The sequence below is a fragment of the Solanum stenotomum genome, chromosome 2 (assembly GCF_019186545.1).
Source record: "Solanum stenotomum isolate F172 chromosome 2, ASM1918654v1, whole genome shotgun sequence".
NCBI lineage: Eukaryota > Viridiplantae > Streptophyta > Magnoliopsida > Solanales > Solanaceae > Solanum > Solanum stenotomum.
The window spans coordinates 2983851-3003192 of NC_064283.1; the positions used below are offsets into that span (position 1 = coordinate 2983851).

General features: G+C 31.5%; 2 protein-coding genes across 4 annotated transcripts; one reads left to right on the plus strand and one right to left on the minus strand.

The window, feature by feature from the left end:
- Positions 1 to 9082: 9082 nt before the first annotated feature.
- On the plus strand, positions 9083 to 11115 carry LOC125855090 (protein JINGUBANG-like). Its single transcript, XM_049534756.1, has 2 exons — positions 9083 to 9793; positions 10178 to 11115. The coding sequence occupies exons 1-2, from the start codon at positions 9218 to 9220 to the stop codon at positions 10949 to 10951; spliced, it is 1350 nt and encodes a 449-aa protein (XP_049390713.1). The 5' UTR covers positions 9083 to 9217; the 3' UTR covers positions 10952 to 11115.
- Positions 11116 to 13415: 2300 nt separating this feature from the next.
- LOC125855080 (inactive protein kinase SELMODRAFT_444075-like) lies at positions 13416 to 17823 on the minus strand. Of its 3 annotated transcripts, XM_049534737.1 has the most exons (9): positions 17508 to 17823; positions 17288 to 17424; positions 16314 to 16408; positions 14874 to 15904; positions 14625 to 14785; positions 14453 to 14532; positions 14102 to 14226; positions 13905 to 13970; positions 13416 to 13781 (listed from the first exon to the last, which is right to left on the minus strand). In XM_049534737.1, exons 1-9 carry the CDS (start codon positions 17701 to 17703, stop codon positions 13774 to 13776), a joined length of 1899 nt encoding a protein of 632 aa, XP_049390694.1. In that variant the 5' UTR covers positions 17704 to 17823; the 3' UTR covers positions 13416 to 13773. The 3 variants fall into 3 exon arrangements, with proteins under 3 accessions (XP_049390694.1, XP_049390693.1, XP_049390696.1); XM_049534736.1 differs by having other exon boundaries at positions 13905 to 14226; positions 17508 to 17820; XM_049534739.1 differs by lacking the exon at positions 17508 to 17823 and having other exon boundaries at positions 13905 to 14226; positions 16304 to 16408.
- Between the last annotated feature and the right edge of the window lie 1519 nt (positions 17824 to 19342).

Consider the following 19342-nt stretch of genomic DNA (forward strand, 5'->3'; position numbering starts at 1 on the left):
TGTTCATAAATCTACACTTAAAAAAAAAAACGAAAAAAAAAATACAAATGAAGTACTACCAAGTCATATATTTACAACGCTACATTTGAAGCACTTTACTCGTCCTTTCATAAGCATGCTCGCGAATCTGAATTAGTCAGACTAAGGTGCAGCAAAGGCATCATCGACCCATCTAATGATTTGAGAATTAGTACTAATATTACTATCATTTTTGGAAGAAGTTTTAAAATTAGGAAAGGCAAGAAAAGATTTGAATTTGTTGAGTTGTTTCCTGTGACGTATTCTTCTTAGTGCTACATCTTTGTTCATAATTGGCCCTGTTGACTTCAAGTAGATTTTGCTACTTACACATCTTTCTTCATCTTCCTCTTGAATAATTTCTTCTTGAAAATCATCTTCAATATTATCATTTCCATGACAAGAAATAGTACTAAATTTCTTGTCTCTTTGTGGAAAATGTTTTTTTGGGATTATGGAATTACTAGACATTATAAATATATGGGATGTAAGAAAATAAAAAGTTGTAGATTTTGATGATGTTTTTGTTAAGAGATTTTTATTAGAAGGGGAGATGTATGTATGTGGTTTTAATAGGGAAAGTGATGGTGGCTTAATAACAAATGTAGATTAGTATATATTATATTTAACTGTATAAGTCGGTGGTTGGATTATTTTTTTTATATAATATGGTGGTGTTTTCAATGCAGATGTTGAGTTAATGGATGGGCCTATATGAATTTTCATGGATTTTTGGCAGTGTAAGTCCAAATATTGATTTTGGTCCAAATAGTATTGTTCATTTTTGCATTGATCTGTATGATTTTTCGTAGAAGCATAGAATGGGTTGGGCTTTGGCCATGTGAGAATTGAATTCTAATTTGCAAATATTTTTGGGAAAAGGATTTGATATACCTTTCAACTTTATTATTTAGAGTTGATATACCCCCCGTTATAAAAGTAGCTCATATATACCTTATTGTTATACAAATGGCTCACATATACCCTTTTTCTCTAACGGAAGTGAAAAAATTAATTTTAGTTTAAATTTTTTAATTATTTTTAAAAAATATAATCCCATATGGGTATATTTAATCTTCCTCAAACATATATTATTATTTTTAACTTTTTTTTTGTTTCAATGACTAATTTAGATTTATTATTTTGATGGTCAAATTTATTTAAGTTTTGTTAATATTCTTGTAAAATTTATTATAGATGACCCAATTTTTTTCTTGAAATACAAAAACTAAATTATATCCGAAAAAAATAGTTTTAAATTTTTTTATTTACACTAAGGAATGAAAGAAAAAATAAAATAAGAATAAGAAACTCAAATAATGATAATCAAAAAGTCAAAAAAATAATTATGTCCGAAAAAAATTAAAATATACCTTGAAGTTTGCTAGAAAAATCATATATACCCCTAAATAATTTATTTTTTTAAAATCAAAAGTAAAAAATTTAACTTTAAAACTATTTTTTTTCACTTCCGTTAAATGAAGGGTATATGTGAGCTCATTTTGTAACGGTAGGGGTATATGTGAGCCGTTTGTATAACGGTAAGGGTATATATGAGCCACTTTCATAATGGGGGGCATATCAGCTCCAAATAGCAAAGTTGAGGGGTATATTATGCCCTTTTCCCAATATTTTTTAACTTACAAGTTACAAGTGTAGACCCCTATAAAACAATCTAAAGTTGTTAGTTCTTATTCCGTCTCAAATTATTTGTTGTGTATTTCCGTAAAAAAATATATAATAAGGGGGTGTATTTGATAAGTTTACATTTGTTTATATTTTAAGATATGATCTTTTTTCATTGAATATTTTCGGATTTGGCTCCCCTCCATTATCCTTTCCCTTCATTTCGTCAAGTACACATCTAGATGAGAGACATGTGTACTATTTAATTGTTAAAGATCAAGATTATATTGCATTAACTAATATCATAACCATAGTTAAGTGAATAAGTTTTGCAAAAAAATCTCCCCAAATTTAGTAAGAATAATTAATTCTTCTCAATTTTTGATATCCACTATCCATATATTTATATCATTAATTTTATTTTATATATTTAAATATTAAAATGATAGCAACGTTTAGTTTGTTTAGCCTAACAGTAGTCTTACAAAATATTTTACCTTTAAATTGATGTTTTCTTTTATTTTATTTTTTAAAAGAATTTTTTTTTTTTTTGATACTTTCACATTTGTAATTCTAATTATGCATTTTTTACTTCCCATTTTTATTATATGATTTCTATTTCAATCTAATATTTCACATTTGTAATTCTAATACTTTCACAGTAGCCTAATTATGCATTTTTTACTTCTCAACCTAATATTTCAAGAATAAATTTGCTAGCATAGGAAGCAATTAAATAATGTACAATATTAATATTTGAATATAGAAATATAAAATGAAATCAAACGGTTCTAAGATTCGTAGGAATATTTTTCTTATCAAAAGTTAAGAAATTATTTGTTCAAAACTTATTTCTTAAGTATGGTTATGATACTAGTTAATGCAATATAATCTTGACCTTTGACAATTAAATAGTACACATATCTTTCATTTAGATGTGTACTTGCGAAACAGAGGGAAAGGGTAATGGAGGGGAGCCAAATTCTATATTTACTTTGTTGATGTGTTGTCAAACTATAATTGTCAATTAATTGAAGTGTGAAGTCCTTAAGATTCAATTACTACTAAGGTGAAAATGAAAAATTACCTTTAAGGCCTCTATTTCACCTTCCACTATAGGTCCGTAGAGAATTGAAAATTGTTAATAAACTTCTCATAGTATTCACAACAATAAGAAAAATGTTACACGCTATTTAAAAAAAAAAATCCAAATATTCCTACGTTATTTTCTTGATTACAAACCAGATACTACTTTGTGTTAAGTTAAACTTACCTTAATGATTATTAACACTGTATAATACACTGATCTTTGGGCAGATTGGTGCATTATTTCTTAAAAGTGCTCGATCAAGCATAATTTAAAAGTATCACTACACATTATATGTAATTTTTAATTTTTTGTCAACTTTTCTACGAACGACACCTAGCTAGCTAGTTCATTGCACATAATGTCCGTTATGTCATGCTTAGATATGTTTTTTTTTGTGTTCCAAAATGATAACTTTTATATAACCAAATAAAAAAGATGATAAAATTTCAACGATCAACAAAATATGAGTATGGTCTTGAAAGATATTTTTGGAATAAACTTTAAATTATCACAAACGTTGAGTCTCGATACTTGAATTGTTTAGGTTGTTTTAGAACAAATTAAGGATGAAGGAAGGAGTACTTACCACACCATCACAACCTTAATTTGTTCACACCAAAACAATTATTCTTATAAAATCTTAACCGTCAAGATAATGGGTAACTTTTTTATTACTTAACCCAAAATGTACAAAAATTATTCATTACGCAAGCAAATTATGTATTTTTTTCTCTGTTAATTTTTTTTTTTTTTGAGAACTTAACCATATTAGCAATTCGTGTATGTGGTTAAAGTTGGGATTGGAGTGATAATGTTTAGCATACTATGGAAATTAAAGCATAATAAAAGTGTAAGAGTGTATAAATACACTAGTCTTTCTCTTGCGTTTCATCTTCTATATAAATATAAGCACACAAATAAATCAAATTAAAGGGATTCAACGGTAGAGAATTACTTAAAGATAATAAATTTGTATAACTAAACATATTGTTGATCAGGATTAGTTGTATTTCTTATTTTCCAACAACAACGTACAACATATATATATCCAATATTCCATAAGTGGAGTCTGATAGGATGGTGCATATATATGCACATAACCTTACTCCACCTTGTGAAGATAGAGAGATCATTTTCGAGTATTTTTCTTATTTTCCATGGTTCCTACCATCCGAGAGTATGAATTCATAACTTGAAATTTATGAATTCAAAATTTTATTATTTTGAGTCAGTAAAAAATGAATAACACTTGAACTATGAATATCCTTAAAAAATAACCTCTCTACATCTACATATACACGGTTCTTTTCAAACATTATTTATGATATATAATTTCTACAAATAACAAATAAAGTTATTAAAACAAATACAAAATTTAGATTAGATTTATTATTCTGTCATTCACACTATACTCACCATGCATTTCACCCAAAAAAACAAAAAAATTTAAAAAGGTTAAAACATAAAGTGTAACTCATAGTGCCTTCACATGCATTAGATATCTATAAACAACATATAGGTAAAAGAAGATTGAAAAAGTACCATATATTAGGTTGCAAAAAATATTGAATGATCAAATGTTTCTTCCATTATTTACTTTCCAAGATTGTGTAGGACGACAGCATAGTCCTTTCATAATTAATAATTAAACTGTTCAGAAAGGCCCTTCCACACGGATGACCCAGGATCGATCCCCCTCAATGCCTTCTAAGTCGAGTCTATCGCATAGGACTTGCCTAGTGAGGTTTGCAGGTTATTACACACTGGGGGTTTATCCAGTGCACACAAAGCGCTCACCCAAATTAAGATAGAGACTGTGACAGAAATTATAGCGACTGCGATCCTACGAATTAACGTGGGTTAAAAAAAAAAAAGGCCTTTCCACATGCTCCCTTTTTTCATTTTTACCCTAAACTACTTGACCTAAGTGTAGTTAGCCCCTACCATTTTTTCTTATAATAGGCCTATATTATTTATGACCTATTTTTTCTATTATAAGATTCACTATATTACTACGTGGCAGTATATATATATTTTTTAAGAAAGTGGGACCCACTTGTATACTTATGTGGGCCCTATTGTTGCCGAAAGGAACCGAGGAAAAATATGATACTTTTAATCGTGGCAGGTAATTAACGGATAACTGGTATTGGCTGTCGTGATATGTTTTTTGTGTACGTGTCGGTTGTCCCGCGGCTATTTGGCCGTTGAATTTGAAGGCAGGGGTATAATACAAGACTATTTTATTAATATTGGTGAGATTAATTATACTGACATTATTTTTTATCGAATGTTTGATTTCTGGAATATAATGAATAAGGTGTATTAGAACGGATATAATATGGGTTGTTAATACTATGATTTATTATGTGTAAGAATAATACTGGATATGATGTATGTATCAATTATGTCAGACTTAAATTTGTAAACGAACATTGTACTATAATTTAGTATTAGAAGTACTATATTTATACACTGAGGTGAATCGGATTCAAATCCTGGCCTCAAGGATCGTTCATCTACCTTGTACCAGCAGCACAAGAACACTTTTATGTTCCTTATGGATGTACTGTTAATTATATCTTAATTTTTGTCAGTTTTTCAAGATAGATGTATATAAACACATGATTTTTTCAGAAGCTAACGGGTGCACTTGCCCCCAGTCCGCCTCTGTTTATATACCAAACATTATTAAAAACAATGCAAAAACTAAAGGACAAGGTTGGTCCAAAAAATTGAAGATCGATATAATCTTTCGATCTTTTTTTTTTTTTTTAAAGCAATTTTTAGTAATGCTACCACAATTCCTTGATTAGGACAACGGAAACCCTAAGAAAATTATTGATGGGCTTGTCGTTATCCATGATTTGGTTGTAATTTGTAAAGCCCGTTCGTTTTCCTATTGTGTTTGTTGTGAGTGTTTAATTAGTCCATTTTAGTGTCCATTTTCTTTTTATGGTGAAACAATATGCATGACATGACATTGGGCGGCATTACACAAATTTATATAATTCAATTAGAAAAATTTTGTTTGTTAGTACTCTTTTTCATACATTTACTTTATTAAGTTTTGACTTGATGCATGAAATGTAAAAATATATATATATATAAAAATTAGAATATAACATGTATTTGCTTTTAAAAATTTAGAACTCGATAAATTTTAAAAAGTTAAAATATTTTTATATTCATAAGCTTTAAATTTTAATTTGCGGATAAGAATAGATTGTCAAACCCTCAGCTTTTGCGTTTAAACTTCAAGGCATGGATAAGCATTAGGATAAATGCTTCAATTTAGAATCATTGAGTTTGAGATTCTTTTAAAGATAATGTTTTATAGAGTTTGAAACCTTGAGAACACGATTTCATTTTTGTTTAAATATTAATATATATCATAGGATATATTCTTGGATTTTTGTTAAGATAATTGTAAGGTTCGAGTTCTTCCCTATTCATGGGGCAACTTTTAAAGTTTGTATTTTAGCAGCCGACCACTATAAGCCATTAATATATTTGGATCTAATATTTTCTGTCCTTACATTTCAAATATATTTAGTAGGTTTAAAGATATATGTCTATCATTTATTTATTCCCTTTGGGCATATTATTAAGGTTGCGCAGCTTCAACCTTGAACACTAAAAACATTACTTAAAAGAACAAATTTGTCCTTTTCATATTACTCCCAGTCTCATTTCATGTGACACCATTTGATTTGACACGATGTTTAAGAAAAAAAAGAAGACTTTTGAAACTTATGGTTTAAAACAATCTATACATATTTATGTGGTTGGAAATCATTTCATTAGGGGTAAAAAAGATATTTTAAAGTTCAAATTGTTTCTAATTATAGTAAAGTGACACTCTTTCTGGAACTAACTAAAAAGGAAAAAATGTCACATAAAATGAGATAAAGGGAGTATAATTTTGTTACTTTTTGGTACTATTATTTTGTAAAATTAACACACAAGTCTTCTACCAAGAATCATTACTCAAACTAACACCTCTTTTGCTCCATAAGTAGCCCCTAAAAAGTTGTTAAATGTTTTGGTAGGGCGTGGGGAGGATTTCCTTTTGATCAATATACGGTATAACATCTCATCACACTATTAATTTCTTTTTGCTAGTTATCGTTCTAAAATTCAGAACCTATGAAATTAAGGAAATATCCTAATTCTCCCTATGTTTGAGTTACTGGGATCAAAATGTAATATTTATTCATATTTAATAGATTTGTTAATTTTAATATACTATACTAAGAGTGAAGCAAAACTACTGGATTCAGCTGAATCCAAATTAATACTATATATACATTTTGCAAGATTGACAAGTTATAAATATGAAAGAATCAATTCGACGCATGGTGAATGTTATCAAGATTCAAGGGAAGCACATTCCACAAATGGCCAGAAAATTCAGAATTTATTAAGGATAAGATGCTTCCATTTATGTGAAAGAATAAATTTGATTGTTACTTTTACATTTTCCTAAAAACATTTAAATTCAGAGATATGAGAAAACTTGGTCGATTTTGGTTCTTTGGCTTTTTTGAGCTCATGAATAAATTATCCGTCATAAAGAAATAGACAGAATATATTAAAGGAATGATTCAATCTTTCATCATTTCAAAGTCAACGCCTCCTTTTTTGTCTTTCTATTTATTTTCATTCGAAGGAGCATGTTATATTGTTTAGTTGATTATTTTGAGCCAACAATTGACTATTGTTCATGAGGATAAAAACGTTAATTGTATAACAATCCACAAGAGATAATTCAGATTCCTAAAGTCAAACTTCTCTATAGTAATGTTGTTTGTTTCAATATTCTTTTTGTATACTATAACACAAATTATGAATCTTAATAAATGTTTTACTGAATTCAAATACCACTCATTTTTCAAATTATTCCTAAGCACTCAATACTTCAAGTCTCGTGTCACATTTTCAGAGGTAGAGTAAAATTAACAAACCAATTAATCCCATTGTCATGCGCCTAGCAATAAGATGTTGAAAATTAGTACGTCTAAAATGAATGTACAAAATCATACAAACGTAAGCAAATAATTAGACTAAGCACTAGGCTCTTAATGTCTTAATTAATCTAAAATAAACCTTAATCATTGAAGTGGTTTGTATCTAATTGGGTAAGTGCGATGTTTAACTTTAATTTAAAAGTATTAGAACTCTTACATTAATTATTAGCGAAAATTTTAAAAATGGCATTTCAAAATGTGTGTCATATATATGTTCATGAGTGTGCTAAGTTTTAAAAAAATGTTTGGATATGGTAAATTACAAGTACTTTTCACTTTATTTATACATTTGGTAAACACTAAAATTAAAATACTTATACCTCAAGATCAACCATAAATCATAAATCATAAAGTAATACGTTGGTCATTTTCAGGAACATATCTAACATTTTTATCCAAACACGTAACTATTTATTTATATAATCATCTTCCATTTTTCAACACTTAATACTTACTAACTACTTTTAATCAGCTAACTCAAACGAGCTAGCTTTATGTCATATTATGATAAAACGAAATCATTATTTTGAAGAAAAAAATAGTGGCATATATATATATATAAGCAACAATCAACTAAAAGTAAATTATGAAAAAAGATTAACAAGTTGACACGTTGCTGCAAAATTCTTTAAGTTCTCTCCCTGTTTATGACTTTATGTATATAATCATGTTCTTATGTTAATTAGTTGTCAAACCCCTAAAATATAACTTTATTTGAATCTTATTGGAGAGCCGTGCATAGACAGTTTATTTAAATTCCATATACTTTTCTGTTGCCAAAAAGTTCCACGGTGTCTGTGAATATAATTTATTTTGTTTGTTTTAAAAAATAAACAGAAGAAAATAACTTATGGACATATGTAAAAATGAGAAAATGAAATTTCTTGTCTTCTTACAATTTAAATAAAAAAAAATAGTTTTTTTTTTCAGATTTCTTATATCAAATCATTTCTCCTAATAAAAACATAGTGATATCAAATATTATATCAAATCCATAAATGCAAGTCAAATATTTACATATATACTTTTTCCCCTTTATCATAATTAGTAAATGGAGTATAAATTTGTGGTACTTCATAAAATCACTTGATAGTAATAAATAAGTAAAAGTTTAATATAGACGCTAATAAAATTTTATCTATATTATATACTACAACAACAACCGAAAATCTAATCAAATCCATAATAATATCCACCGTACACGTGTCAATATCTTTTAGCAAGATCTTATATATATATATATATATATATATATATATATATATATATTCAATCCCCTACAAAACCTCTCAACCATTCTCCCTTCTATCCTACAATTTTCTCCTCATCTCCATTTTTCTCCCTTTGCCTTTTCTCTCTCATAAGTCATATCATTCTCCTCTTCTTGGAAAAAATTCGAAAAATTAAATTTGTAACAAAGAAAAGGCCAAAAAAATTACAAGTTTAACCTCAAATGTTAGTTGAAACTTGTCCCTATAACAATAGTTTTCTAAACAACATGGTACACTCCGTGCCCAACATGTCGTCAACTGCTGTGACGGACGACGATGATTTTGACGTCCGTCACAGCAGTTTTTATGACCCGAATCGCCTTAGCGAAGACGGGTCCCCTACAATGTTGTCTCCATGGAACCAAAGTTGTTCCCCTTATACTAAATCCCCTTGGTATAACTTCGATGATGATTTTCCAAAAAACTTGCCACAAAATGGACTCATTGGGTCCCTTGTTCGTGAAGAAGGACATATTTATTCTTTAGCTGCAAAGAATGATATTCTTTATACTGGTTCAGATAGCAAAAACATACGTGTTTGGAAGGATATGAAGGAATTTTCAGCTTTTAAATCAAATAGCGGTCTTGTTAAAGCTATTATTATCGCCGGAGAGAAGATATTCACCGGTCATCAAGACGGAAAAGTTCGAGTTTGGAAGGTGCAATCGAAGAACCCTAACAACCATAAACGTGCTGGGAGTTTGCCTAAACTCATTGACATTTTCAAGGCTTCCATTAAGCCTAGCAACTATGTAGAGGTAAATTTACTCACCATTCAACAAATAATAACTTCTTGATTCTACGTTTCATTTTATATGACACATTTTTTTAGCCAGTTTTGAATAAGAAATGTATTTTTTTAACTAAATATGTTCAATTTACTTTCAATGACGACTTGTTAGGGCCTTTCATGATTTAATGATCTGATTTTTTTTACGGGCCAGTCAAATATTTTAATGTAAAAAGTGTACTTAATCTTAACGTACTTCCTCACTTATGTACATGATTTTTTCACGATCTTGACATTTTTTTATTTTTCCATGGTAATGAGATTTGAATCAAACTCTAAGTCTATAATGTTATTTTTTACATGATTAAACATAATATGCTTTTAATTATTTAATTATATTATGTCTGAACAGGTAAAACGCAATCGGACCACTCTTTGGATCAAGCATTGTGACGCAATTTCATGTTTAAGCATGGACCATAGTCAAGGCCTTCTATACTCAGCTTCATGGGATAGAACATTTAAAGTATGGAAAGTTGATAATTCCAAATGTTTAGAGTCCGTTAAAGCCCATGACGATGCCGTTAACTCCGTCGTCGCCAGTATAGACGGAATCGTCTACACCGGTTCAGCTGACGGAACCGTCAAAGTATGGAAAAGAGAGTCAAACGGAAAAACCGTAAATCACGTTTTTGTTCAAACGTTACTTAACCAAGAATTCGCCGTTACGGCTCTAGCGGTAAATAAACCCGGATCAGTGGTTTATTGCGGTTCATCAGATGGGGTTTTAAATTTTTGGGAACGTGAGAAGAAAAATTTAATCCATGGTGGGGTCCTTAAAGGGCATAAATTAGCGGTTCTTTGTTTAGCCGTTGCTGGAAATTTGGTTTTTAGCGGTTCAGCAGATAAAAATATTATTGTATGGAAGCGGGACGGTCCGGTTCATATGTGTTTGTCTATATTAACCGGTCATAATGGACCGGTTAAATGCTTAGCAGTCGAGGAAGATAAATCTTCCTCGACCGGAAGTGAAAAAAAATGGGTGGTTTATAGTGGGAGTCTTGATAAATCGGTTAAAATTTGGAGCGTTTCAGAAATGGCACATAATTTGCATCAAATGACCACTATGCAACAAAGTGGCCAAGAGGATAATAGTTGGGATTCAATCCCATCCGTTAAATATTAATCGGACGGTCCGAGTGTATGACACGTGTAATGTTGATGCATGATTTTAATTAGTATAATTTGCATGGTATTTTACACCGTTGTTAATTGACATGATAAGGTAATTAAGGGATTAATTATGGTGTAAGTGATGTAATTAATGTAGTGTGTATATTTTCTTTTGTGTGAATAATTTCCTACTTATAATTTCTTAGTTACTTTATACCACTTTCCTATAAAATAGCATGTAAAATATTTGCTAACTAAAAAGAGTTTTTCGGATCTATTTTTCATTACACTGTTGGAACAAAATAAAAATAGCGAATGATCTTCTTTTAGTAATTTGGTATTTGAAATTTACTAATTCAATTTCTATCTTTTTATTTAGTTTATATATATGCTATTCGAAATTTATTGATATGATTAATACAAATTATGTTGATTAAGTAGGTCTAATAAAGGTTGAAACTTTCTTAATAAAAGTCGAGTTCAAACCTATATTTTTTAATTAATGGTAAATGAATCTCAATTGTTCCTTCTTTTGCTTAGGATGCATTTGCTTATCTGCTTTCAATTATAACAATAATATACTCAGTGTAATCTCATAAGTTGGATTTAGATAAGATGTACACAAATATAATAGCAAAGAAATTATACTGAAAAATAATAAAGAAGAGAATAATAACAACAACAAATAATATGATAATCAAAACAAAAGAAACGAGAAGAATCATTTACCTTCAATTCTTTACTTTAATTTGATTTTTGCTAAAAGAATTTCGTTTATAAAGAATTAGAATGTTCTTATTGACAAAGGAGTAGTTCGATCATGTCAATAACAAGATGAAGTGTGGCACTATTCCTTCTTTTTCATGATTCTATATAGATAAATAAATATATTTGGAAACTGGCAAATCAGATATCACATTTATTAATTACGATTATTTGTTTATTTCAATGATACTGCGAAGCATGTTCCATGAACAACTTGTTTTTCTTAACCCCACTATATTTTTATTACGCATTGAATAAATTTACTGTCTAAGCAATAGTTCACAAATCAAATAAGAGGTGTGATGATGAACTCGATTTAAATAGGTGTTGATGGGGGAGATTGATCAATAACCTCTCTCATGAGATACTATTTGTTGCACCAATTTAGTCATCGAGTACACGACTTGACTTTTGACCCTTTTAATTTGATAAAAATAAAAGAAAAAAAGATGTATGATTGAATTTCTTCCCACGTTCTCTCATCACTACCAGCACTAAAAGATTCTCTCAAGGAACAATTCAAGAAAGTATTAAGTTATGACAAATTTGAAGTGAATTTACTAACACACATGCCAAACATGTACGTGCACGTTGTCAAATCATGAAGTCTTTTATTTTATATTTAGAAACATATCTGATATAATTATGTATACGAGAGTTGAATACTGCGGTATCAACCACTAGGTACACAATATTTTAATTATTGTGGAAGACATAATAACTAACGTTTAAATTATTTACACTACATAATTTTCGTCGGACGAAGGGTGTGTATCGAACACCATGTGCCTAAAGTAGCTCTGCTTGTGTGCATCGAACACCATGTGCCTAAAGTAGCTCTGCTTCTCTTTCTTCATTGGTACCGTCCATTATTTCCTTCTTTTCTACCGCAGGTGTAGTGTGTTAGGTGAGAGCGGGAATCTTGACTCTTAAATGTCATAACACTTTTGGTGACGAAATAAAAAATTTTATTAAGAAAATTTAAAATATATTAAATTAAATATATTGAAGTTGATGACCTTTGTATATTGTAGGTTTTTGACGAAGGGGTTTTAGATGCCTAGCTCCGCCCCTGATTGCGATGACTTGTGGACACCTCAAGAAGCCCATCAACCACTTCTATAATGATGAATATGAAAGTAAAATATCAAAATTTCTTGTTCATAGTCATCAAGTATACCTGAATGAATAAGACTTGTTAAATCGAACAGCATTTCAAAACCTGCCTCACTGACTGGCTAGTGCATACAAGACTTTTTTCAATTATCTTCTTAATAACTGTTAACTGATATTCATTAGTGCATTTCAAAGTTGATAAACTTAAACAAATATCAGAGTCAGAGCCATCCCAATTCTGGGTTTACTGATCAATGTTGGACCCCATATTATGTTGTCCACACTTAAGTTGGCAGGCCTGGCTTCTGAGGGGTGTCAAGTCGTCCCACGTCGATGGCCAAAATATCAGTAGACAAACTCAGCAGCTAATTTTATCTCCATAGAGGAATTATAACAAGGCTCATTGTCCTTGCAAACAGAAGTAAAAACAGACATTGGACTGAATTGTGAAGGAGTAAAAACCAATGCTGTATTTTTTAAACAGAAGGCCAAAACATGAAATATTGACTCCTGTGATAGTCTCCATTACACCAAACATCTTCTCACTTAAGAGAAAATATGAAAAAATTTAAATTCAGATAGCTTCGGTCAAAGGGTTCAAAGAAGTTACACGAAGATGCACGAATGAACTTACATCTATATACACCAGAAATGTGATACAATGAGAGATGAGAAAAGTTTAAATTGTACAAAAAAGTAAATAGAATTGTATGACAACTTTATCTATCTTAGGTTGGAGTTATTATTTCTAGAGTATGAAGGGAAAACGTCTACAAGAGGATCTAGGATTCACACCACTCTTAAGTAAAAACCGCTTTCCGATAATCTTAGTAAGATAGCCTGCGAGAATGTCTCTTTGATACAGGATGGTTATTAGAATTTGTTCCCTGCATATAACCACTTCTACTGCCAAATGAATTTGAGTCAAGAATGGCTCTGCCTCCTTCTAGTATTTTAAGTACCTGGGAATTTAACGAAACACCGAATAAATTTCCCACCATGCATCAGGTGCATTAGGCCTACGAAATGGAAAACAATACACTAACCATACATCTCTAATACAAAATAAAAGAAGAAAAGAGAACCTTTGAAATGGGAGGTCGCAGATGAGGATCTTCCTGTAGACACATATAAGCAGCATGACTCATTGCCTGTAGTTCATAAGGGAAGTTTTCAAGCTGAGATGACGTCAAGTTGGAGTCGAGCAGCTGATTTTTAAAAGCTGAAAGATATTGTCCCTTTCCAGATATAGGGGAAAGGCTTCCTGGAAGTAGGTGCTGACCGCTGTAGCATTGCAAGTCAGTGGTTTTTCTACCAGTTATCAACTCCAATACCACCAAGCCAAAAGCATATACGTCAACCTTTTCCGTGACCTTCCCATCATTGGAGTATTCTGGGGCAAGATACCTGGAAAACAACTCCAAAACAATTTTCATCAAGTAACCATCAATCTATCTGTCGACGATGAGTCTGAAAAAAGAAAGTCAAACATAAGCTGTCTTAGAGCTTAGGATCTCTGTTTAGATGTATATGACACTAGGCCGAAAAGTTCTAGTCTATCAATAATAATAAGCAACAATTAGGGGAAGATTGAGATGTTGTTAGCATAGACATAAAGATAAACAAAAATTACCTTGAAGTTCTAATTAAATGTTCATCATCTTCAGAAACTTCCCATTCATTGTACATTTGTGAAAGCCCAAAATCAGCAACCTTAAATAAATAAGCCATATGATTAGGCTTTTTATAGAAGAATAAGTGTTTATCTATAAACACACACAATTATAGATAGCTTCAGAACTTACCAAAGGTTCAAAGTCGTGAGTTAAGAGGATGTTTTTTGGTCTGAGATCCCGGTGAACTATGCATCCCACTCTGCAATCTTCATGAAGGTAACGTAAGCCTCTTGCTGTCCCGATAGCTATCTTAAGACGTGAACTCCAATCTAGAGCTGTTTCTTTTGTTCCTGCAATATTTATTTGAACTTCATATAAAGCTGCACCATATAGGTTGGATTGCAGATGAACTTAAAAGAGAAATTTAACAGAAAATACCATGCAAATGGAAGTCCAAGGACTTGTTGCATATAAACTCATATACAAATAGTCTCCTATTTCCCTGAATGCAGTAACCAACCAGCAGTACAACATTCCTATGCTGAGCACAGCTCAAAACTCGAACTTCTCTACGAAAATCAGCGTCTGCTTGAGAACCAATAAACTTCAGCTGCTTTACTGCAACGACCAATCCATCCCTTAAAACCCCTTTATGAACCAGACCGAACCCACCTTCTGCTAGAAAATTTCTGTCTGAGAATCCGTTTGTTGCTTCTTGTAGCTCTTCATAGTGAAATAGTTTCGGAGGCTTTCCAAAAGATGGTGCTTTACATTGACAGAATGAACATAGAGGAGGAGGTATCGAGGAAGTTCGACCTAAAGAGACTGCTTCTCTGATGCCGGAGTTAACATAGTCCATGTCAGTGTCTCGATTTAACTTGCTTCTTTGGGTACTCAGGTTTTTGTTGTACCCGATAAAATTCTGATTTTCATTTCTAGAAGTGACTGAATGTGAGGTACTTTTGCAGTTTTCTACAGCTGAATAGTTGTCAGCAGTGATATCGTTCTGTGGAATCCAAAGGATTGTTTTATGATTATGAGTTTGAGATTTAGGAACAGTTGAAAGAGTTATTATCCTTTCCCCAAACGAGGGCAGGTCATTTACTGGATGATCACGCCCACTTTGCTTGTGGACCGGTGAAAATGTTTCTTTATCGAGCCCTTCATACAGGGGATTCCGTTCATATAGAAGGAATTTGTCTGGATCCGTCAATGAATTCAGCAATGAAGTTCTGATATAGGATGTTCTTTGATCCTCGGGACTGCTCACCGGAGTAGAATGCTTCATTCTTTCATCCTGTAAGTCTCTACTATCCAAAACAGGAGAGGAATTGGCAGAAAAGAAAGGAGTTTGTAGTTCCTCTGAAGATCCTAGATTTAACCTGAGAACTTTCGGTTTGGAACCCTTCATCACTACAATGTTGCAACGAAGCTCTTCCATGCAATGCTTAAGCTCTAACTTTAATTTTCTGTAGAACAAAAGTGATAAAACAAAAAGAAAATGAGTCCACTAGATATTAAAACAGGGGAAAGAGAAAAGGAAAAGAAACATATTGCCTTATGCACAACAAAGAATAATGAGATAGCCCCATAAAAAAAAGTAGAAAAAAACTACAAAAGCAACTAACAATTACAATTACAATTACAGTATATAAGGTATATGGAGAACATATAGAAGTAACATACACCTCCTATGTAAATGTCTCGGTGAGAAATTAGAGGAGAAACAACATATGGTATACTACAGCTTTTCCATAATCCAGCAATATGCATGCAAATCAACTTGAAGTTATTGTAAAAAATCCATTTCGCGTTGGTAACAGAGATGAGGCAAGGAGAGAAAGTGAAAAAGGATATAATACATTTACATGCTATTACTTGTCCAAAATGACCCAGCTGACTGCATTGCTTTTTGCTTCAGCTGCCACCACACCAATACACAAAGCTGAGACGACCTTAATTCGCACCCTAACCTACAAACAGAAGATGATACAAATTACAATTTCATTACTGTTAAGCATGCTTGTTTGCAAGGGTAATATCATATTTCTCACTGCAATATCTATAGTTTATGTCTAAACAAGCGTAAATCTTAATCTTTAAAGGAAAGATAACTACTTTTCAGCGTACTTTCTCCTTACTCGACTCCATATTTTTCTCTTAATTTCATTAGTCCAGGAAAAGATAGAAGTCCACCGGCACATTGTAGTGCTAATGATTGATCACCAAAACTATCACTGAGTTATCAGGCCTAAATTAGCAGAAGTACCAAAAGATTCCTTCAATATTTTATTACCTACCAGCCATTGATTCTGCAGAGCACATGCAACTCCTTACAAATTATTAGCTTTAAGTACAACAGTTTACATTGGATCCTGACAAGCTTAGAATCTTCTTTAATCCATAAAAAACTCAATCATATGACAATTGACATAGAGATTGAAGAACAAATTAATATAGATTAACTACTGAATTACACACACATATATATATACCTGCAATTGATTTTCAACTTACACCGAATTCCTAAATGTTTAAACTACACATTTACCTGGAATTTTCTACCTAGGTCCACTCGAACGACATGGTTATACACATACATCAATCTATCATAGGGCTAAAAGTTCAAAAAGTTTCCCTTCTAGTAAAGCAAATGCAGTTCCCAGCGAGACGGGAGGACGGTTAAAACAGAAGCCTAAGCTCACGCTGTGCGTGGAGATTTCTGCAAGAGGTTGTTTCCACAACTCAAACTGTGAGCTCCTGATCACGGGAAGCAACTTTACCCGTTACGCCAAACTCCCCTTCTCAGTTCTCTCTTACTGTTAATAAAAAAAAAATTAAATTTTACTCACATCTATGCGATCGTGAAATTGAAGAACCATCTGAGAACAAGACTCCGTGATTTGTCCAATCCGATCATGTGAATGCGTCCGTTCATTACTCCGGCAATCTCCTCTCATCCTCGGAAATCCCCAGAATCTTCTTCTCTCTGTAATTTTTTTTTTAATTAAAAAGGTGAAATCTAAACGATACATACGATTAATTACTAGCTAAATTCAGCGGAAAATATACCTGATTTCTCATCAGAAAACACGGCTAGCAACGTAATGCAATCACCAGGACGAACAACGTGAGTTATAGCCCAAGCTAGTGCGGTCTTATTGATCACCTTCTCCGCCTTCACGGCGACGATCACTTTGTCGGCCAGATTAGGAGAAATGCCACGTGGCATCGACTGAGTCCGGCGTTGAGGTTTTGGCGGGAACATTGTATGATGTCAGATTCCGGCGACCGGTGAAGCTTACACTACAGCGAAAGCAGAGAAATTTCCCTTTGAGGTTGAGCGGTTGGTTAACTACTTGCCGGGAGAAGAGAGCTTTGTGGTCTATACTCTAAATAGTATGGGGAGCTAAAAGTGGGGCTAGCTTGATTGTGATTTTAATTTTGGAATACTTGCTTAACTATTTTTTTATTCTTCATTATATCATATCTGATGTCACCTATATTATAGCTCGACTAAATTCGATTATGCTTAGAAAAACTCCATAGGAAGACCAAAGTACATGCGAATCTATACCTAAGTAAGAAGATTCAAATCTAAGATCTCCAATTAAAAATGAAATAATATTTATCACTCAACCACAATTTTTATTAATCCCACCTAACTATTAAGATAATGATTTTAAGTGGGAATTAAATCGTATACTAATAATCATGGTAAGTAGCATGAATCTAAATGAATAAATTATTAAATATAATATGATTAATTGAAGTAGACGTATGAGGTGCAAATTCAAATTACTGTAGTGTAAGTTAATTCCAATTTTAGAGTCTAATTATTTGAAGTGTCACCAAAAGCTATTAATGAGAATTGTATAAAATTATATTTCTATGGTAAAAGAATAAATAAACTGTAACAGAGTAAAATAATTTGCTAAAACATTCTAAACTATTGATTATTAGTAGGAGATAAAAAGATTTTGATTAAGAGTATTCAAATATAAAATGCAAGCACATGAAGAAGATAACACAATCCATAATCTACTTTATATAGTAGGAGTTTCGATGAATTTTTTTGTGCCCCCAATTCTGATTGAGATGTTGTTCTCCTTCTATCTAGTATTGATATGGATTTTTTTTTCGAGATTCAAATTATGTAAATTTTTATTACTACTCTAATATATTGTTTATCATATTGACATACAAAAAGCTCTTGAAAAATGAAAAATGACGGTCGAACATTTTAAGTAATATATGCGTATATATGAAGGAATCATGAAAGCTCAGGGTGTAAACATAAACAGCCAAGCAAAAGGGGGTAATTGGGAGTACAGGTTCATGAAAATGATGTGTGGAGGACAATGTAGGGCTGAGATGAACAGATGAGGACTAAAGATTCAGAATACTTTTAGAGTGTATATTTGTATTTATGTTAGAAAAAAAAAATACCCTATGAATAGTAATAAATCAGAATTGATAATTTCAGACTTTAGAGTAAGGGAAAATAAAAAAATTAAAATAATTGCATTGGCATGCATGCCATGTTGTTTTCAAGACAGCTAGCTCAGGTCACACAAAAAATCATGTGATTACACTTATTAGGCAATTAATGCATGACTTTCATTCTCCTACTTAATTATTACTCAATCAATATCCTAATCATAATTAAATATCTTTTTTGAAAAAATCATATACATTCCAAATCTCAATTAGTGAAGTACTCTTCTGTACGCAACATGTAATAATTAACTAATTACTCCTAATCGTTTACCATGATGACTTCAGATTTCAACCCATTGTGTTGAAGAGTGTCAGATCGGATGAAAAAGAGATGAATGGTTAGAATTCAAACACAAAATGACCATACTTGGTCTCCTTATATAGTGTTGGATATTTTTTCTCTCATC